The sequence below is a fragment of the Lytechinus variegatus genome, chromosome 1 (genome assembly GCF_018143015.1).
Source record: "Lytechinus variegatus isolate NC3 chromosome 1, Lvar_3.0, whole genome shotgun sequence".
In the NCBI taxonomy this organism is placed as follows: domain Eukaryota; kingdom Metazoa; phylum Echinodermata; class Echinoidea; order Temnopleuroida; family Toxopneustidae; genus Lytechinus; species Lytechinus variegatus.
This window is the reverse complement of record NC_054740.1, coordinates 70,434,597-70,456,305: the sequence shown is the minus strand read 5'-3', so window position 1 is coordinate 70,456,305 and position 21,709 is coordinate 70,434,597. Positions and strand designations below refer to the sequence as shown.

The 21,709-nt window shown below is 36.1% G+C and overlaps 2 protein-coding genes across 5 annotated transcripts; both read right to left on the bottom strand.

The window, feature by feature from the left end:
* Positions 1 to 3,032: 3,032 nt before the first annotated feature.
* Positions 3,033 to 21,709, bottom strand: LOC121421590. Of its 4 annotated transcripts, XR_005971007.1 has the most exons (7): positions 21,516 to 21,709; positions 11,264 to 12,070; positions 9,932 to 10,106; positions 8,881 to 9,015; positions 7,685 to 7,923; positions 5,042 to 5,266; positions 3,033 to 3,307 (listed from the first exon to the last, which is right to left on the bottom strand). XR_005971007.1 is itself a non-coding variant. In XM_041616346.1 (4 exons), the coding sequence occupies exons 2-4, from the start codon at positions 11,594 to 11,596 to the stop codon at positions 10,072 to 10,074; spliced, it is 438 nt and encodes a 145-aa protein (XP_041472280.1). In that variant the 5' UTR covers positions 11,597 to 12,070; positions 21,516 to 21,709; the 3' UTR covers positions 10,031 to 10,071. The 4 variants fall into 4 exon arrangements, 1 of the variants encoding a protein (XP_041472280.1); XR_005971006.1 differs by having other exon boundaries at positions 3,033 to 5,266; XR_005971008.1 differs by having other exon boundaries at positions 3,033 to 5,266; positions 7,685 to 7,808.
* LOC121421580 lies at positions 13,423 to 17,956 on the bottom strand. The gene is made up of 3 exons (XM_041616334.1): positions 17,635 to 17,956; positions 16,421 to 16,590; positions 13,423 to 15,874 (listed from the first exon to the last, which is right to left on the bottom strand). The coding sequence occupies exons 1-3, from the start codon at positions 17,902 to 17,904 to the stop codon at positions 14,314 to 14,316; spliced, it is 2,001 nt and encodes a 666-aa protein (XP_041472268.1). The 5' UTR covers positions 17,905 to 17,956; the 3' UTR covers positions 13,423 to 14,313.

The window sequence follows — 21,709 nt, the reverse complement described above, 5'->3', positions numbered from 1 at the left end:
AATTCTCAGAAGTCAGAACCCCCTCCCCCTGACTTGATAGAAATAACATTTTATTCAATAGAATACCAAGTGTGTTTATTGTGAATGTGCGATGCTCAAAGGGATATTAAACCTGACAAATTGCAAGCCAAAATGACATTCTCGAAAGCACTATATAAGCTGAAAATTTCAGGATTTTGAATTCCTCGTATTTCTAGAATAGACAAAATCGACACTGAAAATACTTGCCTTATACAGTAAAAATAGGTAATCCAAATTGTGAAGGCTGAACAAAATGATTTGCAGTCTGTTTTACATTCAGTAAAAAATATAGACATTGTCAAAATTGAGAGAATATAGAAATTAGTGATAAATTTCAGCCTTCTACGTTTGGATTACTTTCTATGCGGAACGGTTTTGAAAAGGGGGGTTGACCTGAAAGTTGGGGTCTGACCGTGTCTACAACAAAAGGCAAGGGGGAGAAGTAGCCCCGTTCCACGGCCTGCACATGGGGGGGGGGGGGCAGAGGAACGATGTCATTTTTGGCTTGCAAATAGGGTTCTGTTTGTTTAGAGAAACAATGGTGGAGGGGGGGGGCTTGGAGATCATCATGGTAAAAAAAAAAGGCAAGTCACAAATGAAAATAGGCAAAAGAAGAAATGTCACTTCTAATCCAATCAATTTATTGAAAAAAGAAAGTTAAAAAAAAATGACCAGCAGCCCAGAATATTTATTCAAGTATTTAGGTTACCATAGCAACAGACCTCTTGATTCAATGGAGCAGATGCCCAAACCTCACAAAATGACCAACAGCCCGATCTGAGCCGGGGTCTTGACAGAATCACACAATACATGACACCACTACAAAGAGTCTACTTTTCAAGTGCACAGAGCAGGGCACTGGACACTGCCAAGCATGATATATTATACATCTTTAATGCAGGTGCTTTATTTTCAATTTTGATAATACTTTGTGTAGCAAAGAGTAGGCAAGACAATGCACTGATTGGGTCCACCCCCCTCCCACTTGGACATAAAAAGTTCTTCCATTCTTTTACCCAACCCCCTCTTCCCCCATTGCCATAGTAACCAAATGATTCAGTCTGTTTATCCCCCTATGATGTCTTTCTATTCATCCTTGAACAAAGCCATCACCAATTTCCTTTAATTTGACCCCTCCCCTTTTCTCCCCCTTTCTACAAGATTACAAATTACTCCACTAATTGTCTCTTCCCAATCCTCTCTGTACTATCAACATCTACCAATCATCTATCATTCCTCATCGTTACAAGATTTAACATCCATGACTGATAAACTTTAAAACTATCAAATATATGTCATTTTAGCTACAAATTACAAATTTTTTTACTTTTTTTTTTTGGGGGGGGGCTGGTTTTGCTTATTATCACTATTTTTTTCATAAATCATTTAATCCATATATGTTATCTTTAAATAACTGTTTAATCTATTCAAATACATTTCAGGGTAAAAAAATATTAATAATAGATTTTTTTTTCAGAGGGGGGGGGGGTGTTGGCTGGTTTGGTTTATTATTACTATTTCTTTGTAAATCATTTATTTATTCTATATATCTTATCTTTTAAATATTTTATCTATCAATTTTTTATAAATTTATTATTTATTAATTTAGTTATTTATTCTCATTTTTTATATATTAATTATTTTTAATGGGGGGGGGGTGGGCTTTTTCTCTTAAAATGAGCACATGGGATATCAGTATATAACAATTTTGCAAATAAACACACCCTTTTCTGTACATAATGCAAACTTTGTGTTTCAATGAACACTGCATTTTGTTAACAGTGAAAACAACAATTTGTAGTATTGTTCCCCCTTGTTTTTTTTTAATCTTTCTTTTTTTCCCCATGCATTCATTCACCATCATACAGATATCAAATGTTTGTGATTGCTACTTCTCCATCACTCCACCATGAACTCTGAGAGAAGGTACACAGCATTAAAATGATATGTGAATCTAGATAAGATTGGGACCTCAACATAGGCTTGTCCTGAGGAAGTCCACTTCATATTCCACAATAATTTATAATCCCTGTCAACCATAACAGTACAATGCAGGTTTCCTAGTCAAGAAACGCAATGTCAAATTCAGAGACTGCATCCAATGAAAACTCACTCATTCCAAACTGGTAGAAGGAAACCATTCCTTTAGAAAAATCTGAGACAGCACTGAATAAACTCACTTGAGACTGGAAGTAGGAAAACATTTCTTTTACCAAGGGGTTGGAAAAATCGACCACAGAAGTTATGTCAAATATCAGCAACAGCATCCAATAAAATGTCTAAAACTCAATCCAGACTGGATGTAGGAAACCATTTCTTTAGCCAAAGAGTACTGAGAGTTGGAGCAATCTACCAGAGAGGCAATGTTGAATTTCAGTGACCAAACCGAATAAGATTACCAAAATTTAGTCCAGATCTTGGCCCGGGGTGCAGGGGTCCTTTCCGAAGCACCCCAAGATTTTACATGGAGTGCTGCATGTATTATTCTCCATAGGCAGCACCCCCTGAAATTCTGGAAGGTGTGAATTTTTAAAATTTTTTTGCTTATCAAATTTCTTTGGATCAAAACGACCCTCATTTTCTAGTGAAACCCTTTTTTTTTGCTTGTCAAATTAACATCAGCACCCCCGGTAAAAACAAAATTGTTCCCAAGGCCCCGGTCCAGACTGGATGTAGAAAGTTATACATTTAGCTCAAAGGTAATGAATAGTAGGTATAAGCTACCAGAGAAAGTCATCACATTTCACTATCTTTAATCAGAAACTTTGAAAGCTGGTTTACTAATAGGCTAGATTTCCCTTTATTCCTTGCCAGATGTGGGGATGCTGCCGAGGCTATTCAAAGTATAACAAGCTAGCTCTTTAATTGATCACTATGATCAAGTCTCCTAGAGTTGTTTCGCTCTGCCTCCTTGTGGGTGATGGAATTACAAGCCTCTTTCATACATCATCACGGTCAGGACTCACTTCGTAGGCCACGTCAACATCCTTTATGACTCAAATGATTGAATCCCCGACTACAACCTAATCAGGTATATCAAGTTCCATCAATCGCCTTCACGGACATAGCAAACCCTTACACAATTCCAGCTAAGAGATCATCTGCAGTTTTGGTTCACACAGGATAAGACTTTAAATGTTTCCTGAGGAAAAGACTTCAAGATGTTGTCCAAACCAGCCATATTGCACCATACATGAGTAAAACAGGGTCATCGAAGCCTCATACTGCAATTTATCAGTATTTGAATGTCCACTTGATGTGCCACTTTCAAGATATCACTTGTAAGCTGAAAAGAAATCCATTCTTCTTGGTAAGACAGTACTTAACCCTAACTTACACCTGGGCTATTTTTAAAGCTTAAATTCCTGTGGGGCCTGATTATGGCCCCAAAAGATCTCGGCCACGGTTCGCGACACAAATTTAATGACGTGTTTGATGTGGTTGCATAGGTAAATTGCACTAAACTCATGTATTTTATATTAATTATTCATGTTAATTTATTATTAATAGCATACTTTTTGCTCCAATTCACTACAGAAAGGTCCTAGATGGTTATATATTTGGTGAAAATATTCTTTATAGTAATCATAACAATGTTTAACAAAAAAAAAAATCTGGTACCAAGCTCGATTTCTTATGTATTTTATTGTTTTCTAAATTCCTTACCCATTTCTTTGTTTTTGTTCTTTAGACAGAATTTGACTGTGACATTTTGGCCATAGGCAGCATCAAATTGAATGGCTGCTGTCAATGAAAGTAAAAACAATCACCCGTTTATGTATTCTAGCTGAAAACACATTATGTACTGACTTTGTACATGAAATTACGTTTTTAAGCAATTTTTGGTCCGATGTAATGTTGCATAATTTCTAAACTGTGAACGCAGGCGTCACAAATTTGGTTGAAAAAGTGCCACGAGGCTTGAAAGTAAAAAGTCAGCAAAGGGTGCAATCAAAGTATTTTGTGTGGTGGATTTATAAACAAAAATGTTGAGGTGGTGGGGGGGCACCCTCCCCCTCCAAGATAAGTTAGGGTTAAGGTTATTTCCTAACACCAAATACAAGTATCTCTCATTTACAAGCAAAGGAAACAATTTCCAGAAGTCAGCAGCTCTCTTGTCAAACATAGGCAAAGAATTCCTTTCTTCTGCAGACATTAATGTTTATATGGGTCAATTTTGAGAGAAAACTGGTTCTTGTCACCAAGCCCCAAAGCCATCTTGGCTGAAATGCTCCATTGATGAAATTTGACAAACGTGCAACATTCCCATAATAAATATCCAGAAGGGTCAACTTGAAACACAACAATGGCAATGCTCTTGTATAAAAGCATGCAAAGTAAATGACAACTGCCAGCAAGATAGAACATTTGACATTGCACTTCTGAAACTAGATTCCAGACTAACATGTTTCTTTGTGGTTGAAGGATCATTTTGTTTTTAAATTGTGGAAAAAACATTGAAGAACACAATCCTCATAAAAATAGGTTAAAATTTTATAAATCTGGATCTTAAGTAGGTACAATGCTTTTTGGCAGACGTACCGATATCGAGAATCTACCTACAATCACATGATCCTTAAAATGCAGGACGCTAAATCTCTGCGCATTTCTGTAATTTCATGATGGATACACACTCAGCAAACGTCACAAACATGAATTTTATGGTGAATGGGGAATAACTCAAATTAGCATGCCCAAAATAGTAACACGTACAGAAAAAGGGAGTAAATTCACTGCAAAATTATTCATACGGCCCTATCCCAGTTTGTATCAGTCATGGCACATATCATGTTGCTACAGAGTGAAAGATAAGATGGATTTAACAGACCATCAGGTCTAGAGCAGATAGTACAGAGAGTTATATCAGTCCCAAAATATTTATCAAAATATCCTTCAGGAAAATTGTTATCATAGTTTTATGTGAACCCTCGAGTGTAATAATTGCTGGAAAACCTATTGCATTGTCTTGCATACTCTAAGCTACACAGAATATCATTAAAATTACCAATAAAGCACTTACATTACGGATGTTGTATACCATGCACAGCAGTGTCCGGTGCCCTCCTCTGCACACTAAAAAATAGATCTCTTGGTAGTGATGTCACCTATTGTGTGATTCTGGCAGGATGATCCCAGCTCAAACCAGACAGGAAGCCATGTTTGTGAAGTCCAGGGCCTACCCCAGCAATCAAGAAGGTCAACTGCTATGGTACTCCAACTTGAATGAATTTTCTGCGCTGCTGGTCTTACATTTTTTCAAAGAAAAAAAACATCAAATCATTAATACAAAGCAAGTATACTGTAAAGTAAAGACAACCATACTCTATAGGGCAGGTCCAAGCTATCTGACATACAGGTTCATCTAACATAAGATACGAATCAGAGGGGTGTTTCATCAATTCAAGTTTTTAAGAGTGACCAAAACTTACCAAAAATTTCCCAGGTATATTCGGAAAATAGCGGATCACTGTATTCATTGGATCATGCTCAGAGGATTTGCTCTACGGTGAAAAATCAATGAGACTTTGGATCAAATATCATGTGTGCATTACCAGTAACACTTAAGCATGACTTTTAGTCAATTTTAACGTTATGTGAAACACTCCCTAGAATTGTTATGACATGAAAGGTCACAAGCTTTTCATGATTTAAAATGATCTGATGACAAAAAAGCACTTTTCGAATACTAAATAATGTAGAAGTTTTTTCCTTGATTAAAAAAGAAACACATGACTGGCATCATTATATTGATGGGACTATGGATAAAACTGATGAAATCTTGATGGCAAACAATCAAAAGTTATGTATGCCTCTGTTATTGCCAGATCTAGAGTATATTACATACCGAACTTCTAAAAAAAATTAAAAAAGATAAAGACCTCTGTGACCTTGACCCTAAAATCTAATCAGATCATCCTCTATCAAATATACATACATGAACCAAAATTAAAGATGGTCTCTCATATAGTTCAATTATTTGAATTAGCTTGTAATCAATATTGTTGCTGACAGGACTAAACAAATACCAAATACATGGTATTCTGTGCATTCAAAATATCTAAATAAAAACTTTTGAGTAGAAATTGACAAGATTTTACAAAAAATATTACCATATTTAAATATTCATAGAAAACTAAGTATTTTTTATTACATGGGGGGGTGGTGTTGAAAATTCTACGACAAGTAGATCCAGGGTAAAAAACCAGAGATAAAACTCAGAAGGAAAAACTCTGGAAAACCTTTGGGTCCACTTTTACAGAATAATCAACACAAAAATCGTTGTGTTGCCCTCATCCAACCGATCATAAAAAAAAAACAGGGTCGCTATTCTTTTTTAAAATCGGACCAAAATCATATTGAAAAGCAAAGATTTTTTGTGAGAAAATGTCAGATTTGGGTGAAGAATTTCTTCAAATTTGAATTCAATGTTTGACTACATACACAATTCAAGATTTTTTTTATGCAGAAAACCGACTAACCGACGAATTCAGCTTTGGATTTAGGGCTATGAAGGCAACATAACCATTTTTTCAGCCTAAACACAAGTCATAAATCATCAAGATGGAAGTTGAGAACGAGTTAACTCTACAAATATCTCCATGGCCTAATTACCAAACCACCTTAATTCTAATGAAGCATGAGCTTCACAATACTTACAAATTATTTCCAAACTTAACCATACATAGCGTGGGCTATTTCAACATTGCATGGAGATGGGTACAGAGATTTGGCGGTCGAGTAAAAAATCATCACGCACATCACCCGCCATGCAATCTCCAAAATTTCAATTAATTGATAAAATCAGAATTTGGCTGTTTAGCTATAAATAAAGCTCAAAAACTACTAAATTTTGGTCTTTAAACACTTGTTAGCATTGTTAAAAAATGTACATTAATTGATAAAATCAGAATTTGGCTGTTTAGCTATAAATAAAGCTCAAAAACTACTAAATTTTGGTCTTTAAACACTTGTTAGCATTGTTAAAAAAATGTACATTAAAGAGTGGCAGTTTTTCAAAATTTCTAATGAATTTCTTTGTCTTTGAATTCATGGCTATATAAGGTTAAGAAAAAAATTATAGCTTGGACCTGCCCTTTGGGTCTATAAAAAAAAAAATTATTACAAAATACAGAACTAAATGGGTTCATGAGTTAATGCGCAGATATGCAAGTCACATATTTGATATAAAAAATGTTTTTATAAATAAATTGACATGAAGTTTGAAGAGACATTTGGGTCACTCAGTGTGATTAACATGACAAATCCTCCCAAATCAAATAGAAATCCTGAAAACCTAGAAAATATACCTCAGTAATGGATTGAAAATATAAAACAACTATTCTGATTGGGTCCCAATGCATGCAAGAATGATCTTGATTGGAAGTAACGAATGACTGCAAATATTAGTACCACTGAGAACTTACATTTAACAGAAATATTAGGGTATTTACAGGAAGTATTAATTTTGTTCAGGATTCCAAATCAATTACTCTGGTGGTATTTCAATTATAATTGAAATCTTTAAGGTTATTCAGGAATGTCTATATTATAAGAGGTCAATTATTCATCAAATTATCTAACATCTTGTGATAATAGTATAGGAAAGATTATTAAAATAAGATGAAGAGTATGTGCCAAATGTATACTTTTTTTTCTATCATACTTCACAAAAAATACCAATACACCAGACATTCTTGTGTAGATGAAGATTAAAGAATGGTGTCATGTCCTTGTCTCTGGTAGACCTTCACTGTCGTTTAAACTTGGTAGATGGTTAACATCAGACACTGTGTGTAGACAAAAAATAAAGATTGGTGTCATGTCCTCGTCTAGGGTAGACTGCCACTCATTCAAACTTGGTAGATTATTAACACCAATGCCGTTGTACACTAGGTGACATTACTGCAAGTGAAAAGTGAAATAACAAAATATCATTCTAAAACATTTCCTGTTCAAAACACTAATTGCACTGTGACAACGGTACATAGGAAATACATTAAAGTTTGCATAACAGTCATTTTTTCCCTTCCCTTTTTAGTTTGTTATATATACATTGTTAGGAAAATGCAGACTGACTTGACGAGTGTCAGAAAAACTCTTTCCAGACATGTCATTATTCTACTCCCACATCAGGGCCCTGTTTTGTAAAGGACTTGCAACTATTGTAACTTTGCCAACTACCATGGTAACAGGGCTCAGCAGCCCATCATAATCAAGATTACCATGGTAGGTGCCATAATGGCAAAGTTACAACAGTTGCAAGTCCTTTTATGAAATGTGCCCCAGATTGGAAGTAGATATGATATCTGTTATCCATAATAGGAGTGGGTACCAGTGATGTGACTTGGCTATGCTTCACAAATGACCCTTCTTCTTTCACTGTACACAAAGAAATATTTGCTACAAACGTTTAATACCCGATTTAGATGCAATGGCAATGTTATGTCCAGAAAACTAATTCCAAAGGAAAAAAATATTTTCCCAAAAATTATCCTGATGAGTTGTGTGATGTCACATTTCAGCTTTGCATTTGAATTTACAACAAAAATTTACCAAATCAAATTGTCATATAAAAAAACTCATGAATCTGAAATATTACAGACATCAAAGAGTTTTAAACTGCTCCATTCTTTAAAAGGTTTCCCTCCAAAAATCCTGTAGTATGATGTAAGAATGGGGTATCAGCTTTATCATAGAATAAAAATGATTACCAGAAAATCAATTTATGGTGACAATAATTAATCATATAAAAATTTTGTGCCCCAAGAATTACAATTAATGCTGGGTAATCAAGCCTGTTGGCTGCAGTGTAGGTAGCATGGATTGTAACCAGATTAAAGATACATGCTCTTGACTTACATTCAACCAGTGCCTTCACGGCCTTCACCATCGTGTAGCCTCCGTTGATCAGTCGACAGGTCATTAATGTTCAAAAAGATAACAGGAAAGTCAAACTCTGTCCCTCTTCTAGCATTCTCTCCCTTGTTATAATGGCTAAAGATAAAAAGCACAAAAATGAAGAGTATTAAGTGCTTTCATCAATGATAAAACGTGAATTTTACATAGGATTGTGGAGTAATAAATTATTATTATTCATAATCTGTACACTAAGAATCTTGCTGTAGGACTAGTCAGAAATCAGTCACTGACTGATAAAGGGTAGATTAGCCATCGATCATCACTTCCAGTGATGGAATTTTTCTGTTTCGCTGATGACTTCATTCCATAGGGTAATATCGCAATATAAAAATTACTAAGTATGCGCAAAATAAAGGGGTCATTGCCACTTGATTTTTTTTTTGTTCCATCATTCTCCATCACATGCAGTGACAATCGCACACACAGTGTACATATGCGCTAGTGGTAAAATTTTACTCAAAATAAAAGCGCATTGCCCCTCGATTGTTTTGTTGTGACAGTACAATTCCTTTGCGAGGTCACAATTTTCTTGCTTTAGCAGGATCTAGATGCTCGTGCGCAGTTTACATATGCACTTGCATTAAAACAAGCAGCGATTCTTTTTTTCCCAAAAAGAAAACCTTGTTTATTATTTAATCAAATCAAACTTCTTGTAGAAAAGTATGAATATCGGCTTCTATTATTCATTGTGGTTCCAGGGGAGCGTTTCATCAACATTTTCATCCAACAAGTTGTCAGATCTGACATCATTCTGATTGGGTTAGAAGCACTGTTACTATGGTAGCAGTCGGATAAAACAGGACTTGTCGGATAACGTCATTTCATGAAACGCTCCCCTGATGTGGAATATAAAGCATATAATCACCTCTTGATTTTAGGTGACAAGGCATACTATCACTTCCCTTCCAAAAGATAGCTACATCTAGCTTGCCTCAAAAGTGACCTCCGCCAAAGGTGATTATTTGCTTTACTATCTGAAATCATAACTCACCATCAAATTTCAGATTCTGATAATGGATGGAGCCAAGTGGTCCTTGCACTGCTTGTTCTGCCTCCTCGTCCTCCTATTTCTTCTGAAGCATATAACGATTAACGATACCTATCATCAGATGCACATCTGGCACATCTCTCTTATCTTCTTTTCACCTTTTTTCTTCTCTTGTTCCCTAGTGAGATGATCATAGATACAAAGCATACGGTTAGATTCGTTGTTGTCGCAATGGTGGTTAGTGCCACTTGAAACTTTCCACCACTAAATATTTCTGATTGGCATCCGATGCCATATCACACCTGGGGCCCGTTGCAGAAAGAGTTGCATTTAAATGCAATTATATTCCACATACTAAGAATCTTGCTAAAGGATTGGTCAGAAGTCGGACATGTGATCCAGGGACGGTAGTTTCCCCATCAATCATCACTCGCAATGATGGACCTATTTTGTATCGCTGATCTTTTTCAGCTCATAGATTCATAACGCATTATGAATTAGTTTGAGTATGAGCAAATTTTGCCCCTTGATTTTCTTGGTCCATCGTTCTCCATTACCCGCAGTGATAATTGCGCTAGATCTAGATGGTTGCGTGCAGTACATACACGCAATAAAACTTTGCGCAAAAAAGTGCATTGCCCCTGGATTGTTTTGCTGTTACGGTAAAGTTCCTTTGTGAGGTCACAATAAATATTGCTGGACCAAGATCTCTGATGCCTGTGCACACTTTACATATGCGCTAGCATCAAAATAAGCATAATAGTCTTATTTACATCGGTTTCTTCATTTATAGCAGTTTTTTATGTGGAAAATAAAGCATTTGCTTCAGAAAGATAGCTACATCCAGCTTGCCTCGTGATAGTTTGCCCATCACCATCACAAACAGTGATTATTTGCTTACTATCTAAAATCATAACTCACCATCAAATTTCAGATTCTGATGAGTGCAGCCATGCAGTCCTTTCACTGCTTCTTCTTCCCCCTCGTCCTCCTATTAATATTGAAATTTAGATAACATTAATATTTTGAAGCTCTGAAAGATCTGATGTTTTAAATTTTAATCAAGGTGAAAGCAGTGGCCTTAGTATTTAAATGCATGTTAGATTACTGTTTTGTTTTACTATTTGTAACATTTTGATTTACTTTAATAAAGATTTTAGTCATCCTGTGACTTTTCAATTTGATAGCTCTGAAAATGGAAATACTTTTAATTTGCAAGCTTTTGATCCTGCTTTATGGAAAAGTTCACATTGTTTAGACAAAAATTCATACAAGAAGGTTGCTTAAAAATATCCTTCCAATGAAATAGAAGCATTGAAACGGCATTTTATTTACCTTCTTTGTTCCGTTGACGAATAGTGTCTCTCTGTCTGCCAGGAGATTCCTCAATAGCTTGATATTGTGGCATACATCATGAAAGAAAATGGTGTCACCATTCGCAGGATTTCGGAATCTGCCGTCAATGTTGTGTGGTGCGTTGAGCTTGGCACCCAGCATTGTTTGCGTAGATTTATTTGTTGAGGCACCATCACATATAAGTGCTAATATTCTAATGCCTTGGTCATTCAACAGACGTAGGCATTCCTTGATGAGGGCACAATGAACGGTAGAAGTGAGTCGTTTGAATAGAAAATACCCTATTGTCAGCTTCATCATTGCGACACACATTATGCCAAGGGCCTATGTTGCTAGCTCCTTATCTCCTTCTGGTTGGGCTTGACCTTTCCCAACATCTGTGAACCCAATGTTTTTATCCTTTAGCATGTTGAAGCTCATTTGTGATCTTATGTTCATCGCGTCAAAAATTCTGAAACGTCCAAACTGCTGCTCTCTTGATTTACTTCATAGCTTTGATTGATTCTGTGGTGAAGCCAGGTTTCCCGTTTATGGTACTCAGAAGTTTCCTTATCGTGCATTGCGAGGGTAGTGACAAACTTGTTCTTAAATGTTGGTAGCATCAGGGGGACAGATAGTGGATGGAGCATGTAATGGGAGTTCTTTTTTGTATCTTCTCCCGCTGCATTTTTGGTTACTAAGTGCTTCGTTGTTTAAGATTTCAAGAGCATCCCCATGCACAGTACTGAAAATTTCACTTATTTGCGTGTCTGTCATGCTGTTCGATTTCATTGTTCTTCTCAGCTCCTGTTAACAACAAAAAATCATAATTGGTCATGCCGTTCGATTTCATTGTTTCTCTCAGCTCCTGTTAAAAACAAAATCATAATTGGTTGAATTTTATACTTAACAAGGCAAAAGCAATTTTGTGTCTCGCCCACTTATGAAAAAATAACCAGAAATATCGTGATTTGCGAGGGCACGCAAGAGAATTATATCGAAACTTCATTGTGAAATGACTGGGATGGAATAACACTTGTCATAAGAGCCTTGCACGTAAACTTTAATGTTGACCTGAAAATGACCTTTGACCTTACCATGTGACCTCCGAGTGCAGCATAACATGCAGGTCGCCTAAGTACATCTACCATCCAAGTTTTGTTGAAAAGTAACTTACGGTTGTGGAGTTTGGTGTCATAAGAATCTTGCATGTAAACTTTAACGTTGACCTAAAAATGACCTTTGACCTAACCATATGACCTCAGACTGCAGCATAACATGCAGGTTCCCCAAGTCCATCTACCATCCAAGTTTGGTTGAAAAGCGACTTACGGTTGTGGAGATAGGTGTCATAAGAGAGTCTTGCATGTAAACTTTAACGTTGACCTGAAAATAATAAAATATAATACCGTAAGGGCGCTAGTATCCACCCAATTTCGGAAACTTGCTCAGACAATCAAGAAAATTGAATTTACCTCTCTCACTTTCCTATCATACTTTGAAGAGGAAATACTGTGCTTCTTGATACCAGAGCTCGCTTGAAAAAATTTTCGCCGATACGCGCCAGAGATCGAATTATGCGCAGGTCATTTTCAACACTAGTTTCCACCCAGACGTCACTAGTATACACCCACTGATAGATGGCGCTATTCCCATATCTTATAGTGGGATAATTGACTTCCCTTATGCACAGATAGAAGTTCCATGACAATAAACAGACGTAATATTGTCATTGTGATTATTTCTGGGAAATATAACCATGAACACCAACTTATAAACATCTACCCCCCCCAAAAAAAAAGTGTTGATGATAATCCCAAACCAAATAGGGTACTTTATCTCCGGAAGATGCTATATGATATGAGTGATATATATTTCTGTGTGATATAAAAATACCCCTTTTACTTTTTTTTTGTTTCTACTAAAAATGCTGTTTAATTTTGTAAAACTTTACTTTTAACTCTCATTCTCTTTTCACATATCACTTTTGTCTCATTAATCATCATTCTTCCTTTTAATGTCAATTCCCTTTCCCATTGTCATTGATATACCATATTTTTCTTCTGGTTTTTCTCTATTTTTTTTCTCCTGCTCCATCTCCTACATCCCCCTTCATTAAACATTTCACCTCTTTTGCTCTTTGATATGGTTTTTATTATAAATGTCATAAAATCTTCATTATATAGGCCTATTTATGTGTTTTCCTCCTCATGCTCCCAAAAGTTTACTTTCATGTCACTCTCTATCAACAAACGTCATAAACATCAAAGAATTCAAACGACAAGCAAAATAATATGTACATCACGGTAGAAGCCTTTTTTTAAAAGAATAATCACATTTAACAATTACATAAAATGTAAATGTTTACAAATATTGACATAGATGTAGAAGACCAACATATTAAATCATATACTCCCCTTAAATACATTTCGGAAAACAAAAAGCCAAAAAGAGAAAAGGGACAGGTGACTGCGCTATGCCAACCGAGCAGCAGGAATCTACGCGTTCTAGCAGAAACAATGCATGACGGATGAATATTGTTATGTGATTATATCTCACATATTCAATATATTCAATAACAAACCAATACATATTTAATAACACATAATCAATACTTAATCAAATCTTCTACAAGAAGAATAACATGAAACTATATGTATATCAACTCCAACTTTCTTAAGAAAGTATTACTCATTCATCTTCCAGCAAAACTTCTGACGCATACACATAAATTCGTTTCTTATTCACTATAATTTTATGTCATCTTCTCCCTAAAAGGTCAACTTCTTCCAATTAAGAATAATTATTTTTTGCTCAAGATAGTTCAAGGTTGACAAGAGTTTTGTAAAGAGTCTTGACCAGAATACATTGCAGATATAGAGATAGGAGACTAGATTAGAGAATGGTTTAGAGATAGAGCTACAGAATAGTTTACATTTTACACTACATTAGATTGCGGAGTTTACATTATATATTCAGAGTTTAGTCACCATCACACTTGCTCATGTAAGAGAAATTGCACTTTTTGACATAACTTAAACTTATCAAATTTAACAGAAATTGCACTTAAACATATACTTATTTACATCTACAATTGGTACATCACAAAGAGCAGAGCACTTGTGATGTACCCACGCCATACAGTAATCACATCCGATCCACTCGTCATCATTCATCATCAAACATTCAGGGCATACATACACATCATCGTCATCATCATCCACCCTCGCACTCTTCTCTCTCCTCTTACCGCCCTTCTTTCTCTCAATCTCTGCCTCTCTTTCTTTCTTCTCTTTCGCTTTCCTCTCACTCACTTCTTTCATCCGCTGTAACTTCTCTTTTACTCTCCTCTCCCGTTCTAGTTTCCTCTGCTCAAGTTCTTGCTGTCTTTTTTGCCTCTTCTCCTTTTCAACTTCCTTCTTTCTCTCTTTTTCCACTCTCTTCTGTTCCCGTTCCTCTCTTCTCTGTTTTTTCCTCTCTTCCTCCGCTCTTTTCTCTCTCGCTTGTTCTTCGGCAAATCTTATAAATGCCTCTCCACTTATTGCCTCAGGCAGTTGCCTTTTTCTTCTTCTTTGATTTGAGACTTCAATCTCGGGATAAACGAGGCATTCATCTAGCGATGGCGAGATGAATGCCTCGTTTAGAGGCCTCTCTCCACATGGAGCATCACCATGGATACTCGAAGTATCCACGGTGCAGCTGACTCCATGTTCCCGATGAGCTGATGACGAAGATGGTGCATCATCATCAGGTTCATCGGGTTGAGATGACCTCATGTCATCGTCCAACGGAATAAACGCACTATTCCTAGACGATGGTGTCTCTCCTTCGTGAGGAATCTTATCTACAAAACTATACAAGTCTGCTGGACGTATTAGGTCTTCACGAAACAATTTCGTGAACGGGTAGATCCCTGCTGCCCGAAAACCAGAAGAGGCAATTTCTGGCTTCCCCAGGAGGTCCTTCCACGCGCCGGCGAACACGCGCGAAAACGTCACTCTTGTAACATAGTCACCGGGGTTTTGGTAACGGAACAGCTCCTCCGCTCGATTCCACGATGCCTTTAATGATCTGAACACAGACACATCGCACGGCTGGAGGATGTGCGTAGCATTGGGAGGGAATCGGTACAAAAGAATCCGATTCGCCTCACAATGCTTCGCTACCTCCAGCGTTTGATGTGCTGAAAGGCCATCGACGAGCAGGAGCACTGGAAGGGGTACTTTCATCTGGACCAAATACGGCTGGAAAAGATTGGCAATGAAACCATAAAAGGCTTTGCTATCCATCCAGCCGTTTTTGGTCCTAGCAAAGAAAGCACCCCTTGGCGCTCCTTGGTATGCAGATCCGTCACCGTGTCGCCCCGGTAAAACAATCATTGGTGGCAAAAAGCTACCACTCGCGCATGCAGTGACAAGCACAGTTACCTGTCCCTTTTCAGCATTCTTAAATTGTTGGATGACTCTCTCGCCTTTTAATGCCAAGACCCGATCCGATGCTCTCCCACCAAGCGGGAATCCTGATTCGTCGGCATTAAAGAGTCGATTTGGTTCATCAAGAATGCTTCTTGCATTGTTTTCTTCCAAGAACTCTTCTAATTCTTTGAACCATCTGTGAATGAGGGAGAAAGACAAACGTATGGGGATTGGGGAACACCTTCACTCATAAATGTATTTGATTAATGACTTGCATGTATGATGGGGATTGGGTGTCCAGACATTTTAATATTTTGAAGTCTTATTTTTGTATTTTGATTAACACACACACACAAAATATTATTTCAGTATTTTGTTCAATATTTTATTGTCATCCATTTAATTTTGTACCAAAAATGAATGAAACTTAGCTGGGGTTACTTTTTCCAAATGGCTGTTTAAAAATCAATAGTCTAAACACACAACAACTAGGATTATGCCATGAAAATCTTGGGCAAAATATCATAATGGAAACTGTCTCTTTCCTAGAAGAAGTAGAAGAAACAGGAGAAAAAGAAGAAAAAAGGAAAAAAGGAGAAGAATAAGAAAATAATAGGAACAAGAAAACTAGAAGGAAGAAGAAAAAGGAAAGAAGGGTATAATGGCAACATGTTATTTCAAAAAGAATACTCAGTCTGTATTGAACCTATTTTAACAGAATTATATATTTGTGAAGACATACTTGTCTATTCGATTCTTCGTAACTGCTGTACGCTCCTTTCCAATTGGTTGTGGCTTCCGGAAAACCAATTGAGGGTGCCTTGCACGAAAACTGCTCCACCAACGCTTCCCAGGTTTGTTTTCTACAAACGGGTTTGCCCTGCCATCTTTGTGAAGCATTTTCTTCACGACCTGAACAGCAAGAAAAGCAACGACTTTCATTTTATTCTCCATCTTTATTTGAGTGAATTAAATACCTTTCTGCAATTTTCTTGAAAGATCATGGTGTTATGATGAATATTTCCTTTTCTTATTTAACAGTTACATGTAAGAGCCAAAGATTAATTTTTAGTGTTATACAATTATTATTCTTCATTACTTGATATGTCTTTATTTTAATTTATTGCATTATTAGCTGTGTTAATAGCATTATAATCTATATAACAAATATAATTGTCAAAAATTAAATTCCATTATTACTATAAGTATCATTGGTGTTATTATTATCATTACCATTCATATTATTTCTATTATTACTATCATTATTATTGTTGTTGTAATAACAGTAAGAAAAGCAGCAGCCCTCAAGCAGCATCACCAAAATTACATTATTCTTATCGATTTATCACGTTAGCTACATGACAAGTCCACCCAAACCCGAAGTTAATAGGAGAAAAGTCAAATTTCATCAAAATTGGATGTAAAATAAAAGATTTAAACATTTAAAAATTTTTCTTTAATTTAAGTCACAAAACAGTTAAATGGACATCCTGGTCCAGTCGGTATGCAAATGAGGGGATGGACAACGTCACTCACTATGTAATGTGCATGAAATATGAAATAATTTCATTTTCTTCTCATTCTTACGTGAAACAAAAAGTTTTATTCATCCCTGAATATGTAGAATTAGTTCAATTGTGTTATCATTTTATGGTTAAGTCAAGTTGGTCCTAATTGTCAAATCTGTAATTTGACATGATAATTAAAAAAAAAATAGTGAGTAATGGACATCATCCACTCTCTCATTTGCATGCATGTCACTGAGTTGTGCATAAAACTGTTTTGTGAAAAATAAGTGAAACTTACAAATATCATAACCTCCTTATTTTACATCCGATTATAATGATATTTTCAGCGATATTTTTGTTTGATTGTTCTCTGTTGTTACAAATCAACATTTTTCTAGGATGGACTCAACATTTAACGCAGCATCAGGAAGAAAACCTGCATACTTACAGACTGAATGTCTCCCCTGGTTTGTCCGAAACCGATTCTCCCCATCTTGATCGTCCATCGTACTATCTCCTCCTCCTCTTTCTCTGTGAGGAATGGTCGTGGACCGAATCTTGAAACCGATGTCGGAGCTCTCCCTGATACTTTGTCACGCAGGGTTTCGTAGGGAATTCTATATTCCTGTGAAGCCTTTCTTATCGAAAGCTCACCGTACCGTACTCTTCGTAACGCCGCATCTACGTCGTCCTGTTTCCATTTAGGAGCACGGGGCATGATCTAAGGGAGAAATAGAATTTGTTCATCATCATCACTATCATCATCGTCACTTATCATCGTCATCATCATCATCACTATCATCTTCATGAAATTATATTATCCATCAGTATCATCACCAAATTATTATCATCATTCATCGTCATCATTTTCACCATCATCACCAAATCCATCATCATCATCGGATAATTATTTTCATCATTATCCACCACCACCATCATTCATCATCTTCTATCATCATCATCATCATTATTATCACATCATCATAATCATCAACATCATCATCATCATCATTATTATCACATCATCATCATTCACCATCGTCATCATCATCATCATCATCACCAAATTATTATCATCATTCACCATCATCGTCATCATCATTATCATCATCATCATGACCAAATTATAATCATTCACCATCATCGTCATTATCATTATCATCACCATATTATTATCATCACCAAAAAATTATCATCCATCATCATCACCAAATTATTTTCATCATTATCCACCACCACCATCATTCATCATCATCATCATCATTATTATCACATCATCATCATTCACCATCATCATCACCAAATTATTATCATCATTCACCATCATCGTCATCATCATTATCATCGTCATTATCATTATCATCATCATCACCATATTGATATCATCACCAAATTATTATCATTATCCATCATCATCACCAAATTATTTTCATCATTATCCACCACCACCATCATTCATCATCTTCTATCATCTTCTATCATCATCAACATCATCATCATCATCATTATTATCACATCATCATCATTCACCATCGTCATCATCATCATCATCACCAAATTATTATCATCATTCACCATCATCGTCATCATCATTATCATCATCATCATGACCAAATTATTATCATTCACCATCATCGTCATTATCATTATCATCACCATATTATTATCATCACCAAAAAATTATCATCCATCATCATCACCAAATTATTTTCATCATTATCCACCACCACCATCATTCATCATCATCATCATCATTATTATCACATCATCATCATTCACCATCATCATCATCACCAAATTATTATCATCATTCACCATCATCGTCATCATCATTATCATCGTCATTATCATTATCATCATCATCACCATATTGATATCATCACCAAATTATTATCATTATCCATCATCATCACCAAATTATTTTCATCATTATCCACCACCACCATCATTCATCATCTTCTATCATCTTCTATCATCATCAACATCATCATCATCATCATTATTATCACATCATCATCATTCACCATCGTCATCATCATCACCAAATTATTATCATCATTCACCATCATCGTCATCATCATTATCATCATCATCATGACCAAATTATTATCATTCACCATCATCGTCATTATCATCATCATCACCATATTATTATCATCACCAAAAAATTATCCATCATCTTCACCAAATTATTTTCATCATTATCCACCACCAGCATCATTCATCATCATCATCATCATTATTATCACATCATCATCATTCACCATCATCATCATCACCAAATTATTATCATCATTCACCATCATCGTCATCATCATTATCATCGTCATTATCATTATCATCATCATCACCATATTGATATCATCACCAAATTATTATCATTATCCATCATCATCACCAAATTATTTTCATCATTATCCACCACCACCATCATTCATCATCTTCTATCATCTTCTATCATCATCAACATCATCATCATCATCATTATTATCACATCATAATCATTCACCATCGTCATCATCATCATCATCATCACCAAATTATTATCATCATTCACCATCATCGTCATCATCATCATCACCAAATTATTATCATCATTCACCATCATCGTCATCATCATCATCATCATGACCAAATTATTATCATTCACCATCATCGTCATTATCATCATCATCACCATATTATTATCATCACCAAAATATTATCATTATCCATCATCATCACCAAATTATTTTCATCATTATCCACCACCACCATCATTCATCATCTTCTTTCATCATCATCATCATCATCAACATCATCATCATCATCACATCATCATCATTCACCATCATCATCATCATCACCAAATTATTATCATCATTCACCATCATCGTCATCATCATTATCATCATCATCATCATGACTGTAGTACAAGTAGGATGGGGGGTCGGGTGTCCGGACACTTTATATCTTTTTGAAGCCTTCTTTTTGTCTGTGGATTATGCTAAAAATATGAATTCATTACTTGTAATCATTATCTATTTTGTTCTTTATAATATTTCCTAACATTTTGTACTAAAAATTGATGAAACTTCGCTTGAAAATTTTTCCAAATGACATTCTAAAATTGATCGTCCGGACACACAACCCGTCCGGATACACAACAACTGGGTATACATTTCCAAATCAATCAATTACTAGATCTAGAATATACATATATCCTACATTGTCATTGGCCCTTTGCCAAGCTTAATCATACGCTGGGTGGATACTAGAGGAGCGCCATCTCGCCGTGTACGTTCATTTTCGATCAGTGCTAACAACAACGAAACGGCCATTATCGATAAGAAAGGCGACTAGTCTAGACGCACAGAACCCGTGCTCCCCTTGATGGGCGAGACTAAGCGTTTTAAAACATTTTAGACTAAAAAATGACATAAAAATGGAATATTTATAAGTTACTCACCAATCTGGAAACACCAACTTCGTCGCACAGCGTACCTGAAAGGTGAGATTTCACTCGATTTCTTCTATTTAATTATTCGTATGTGCGATGTGCAATGGCGGTTTGCGTACAGAACTAAGCTACAGGCATAAGTGTGCCGATGCGCATCAAATTTAGAGTACGCGTTACGGAACTAGGCCGGTCAAGAATGGGTCATTGACCTCAGCGAGGCACTTTTTGGGTTGGGTGTATACTAGCGCCCTTACGGTATGTGCTTACTTTAAATAATTAGCAGTACGGTACTATGTCAATTATTAATAATTACGTAAGAAATTTTAATATTTGTGAAATATTTTTATCTATAAATTGTTCTTCTAAAAGGCATTGCGTATCGGAAGTTTGTGATACATAAGCGGTTCAATGGTCGACGCCATTGTATTTGCGTTGTTCACATTGGTTTTACATGTGGATCGAGGGGTCTACGAAACATCGGTCTGGTAAGAAACCTTTATTTTTCACCTTTTTTTCCTGTTTTTTTAAACCTTCCTATGCATTACATTAGGTGTAGGAATGTGTAGAGATAAATTAAATCACGACCATTTCCAAGGGGAATCCATCTGTATTTACTGTCTTGGTTCTCTTAAGGCTATAGGGAAAGGGATTCAAGTCTCCAAATGATGATGAAGTATTAAAGACATCGTCATCGCGTCATGGAGTCCTCAACTTCTCAAGACTACTCATGAATGAACAAGGTTATGATATATTATAGCCGCCATCTTGTTTCTCACTGTTCTTCGCCAACATTACGGACGCGTCCATATGTTAGTAAATTATTCTTACTCTCTAGGAAATTATGTTCCCCCCGCCCCCCCTCCCTCATTAAATTCCAAACACAGACTTACATGTGTGGGGCTGAATGAAAGTGGCATCACTCTGTGAGTCTGACTCTTGTCACGACTTGAGTCTGACCGAAGATGCACCATGCAATTCAAGGCAAAATTTACGATGACAAGTGAGTAGAAGAACACTAATCACACCATTCCTTTGTGGCCGAGAACATAAACCACTCAAAATCTCACAGCTGTTATCACGTTCC

Excerpts from the sequence above, each read along its gene's own strand:
- LOC121421590 (XM_041616346.1), bottom strand. The coding sequence starts at position 11,596 with ATGTGTGTCGCAATGATGAAGCTGACAATAGGGTATTTTCTATTCAAA. Across the intron at positions 10,920-11,263 it reads TCGTCAACGGAACAAAGAAG|GAGGACGAGGGGGAAGAAGA; the intron begins GTAAATAAAATG and ends CAATATTAATAG. Across the intron at positions 10,107-10,849 it reads TCAGAATCTGAAATTTGATG|GGAACAAGAGAAGAAAAAAG; the intron begins GTGAGTTATGAT and ends TCATCTCACTAG.
- LOC121421580 (XM_041616334.1), bottom strand. The coding sequence starts at position 17,904 with ATGCCCCGTGCTCCTAAATGGAAACAGGACGACGTAGATGCGGCGTTA. Across the intron at positions 16,591-17,634 it reads CCAGGGGAGACATTCAGTCT|GTCGTGAAGAAAATGCTTCA; the intron begins GTAAGTATGCAG and ends CTTGCTGTTCAG. Across the intron at positions 15,875-16,420 it reads ACGAAGAATCGAATAGACAA|ATGGTTCAAAGAATTAGAAG; the intron begins GTATGTCTTCAC and ends CCTCATTCACAG.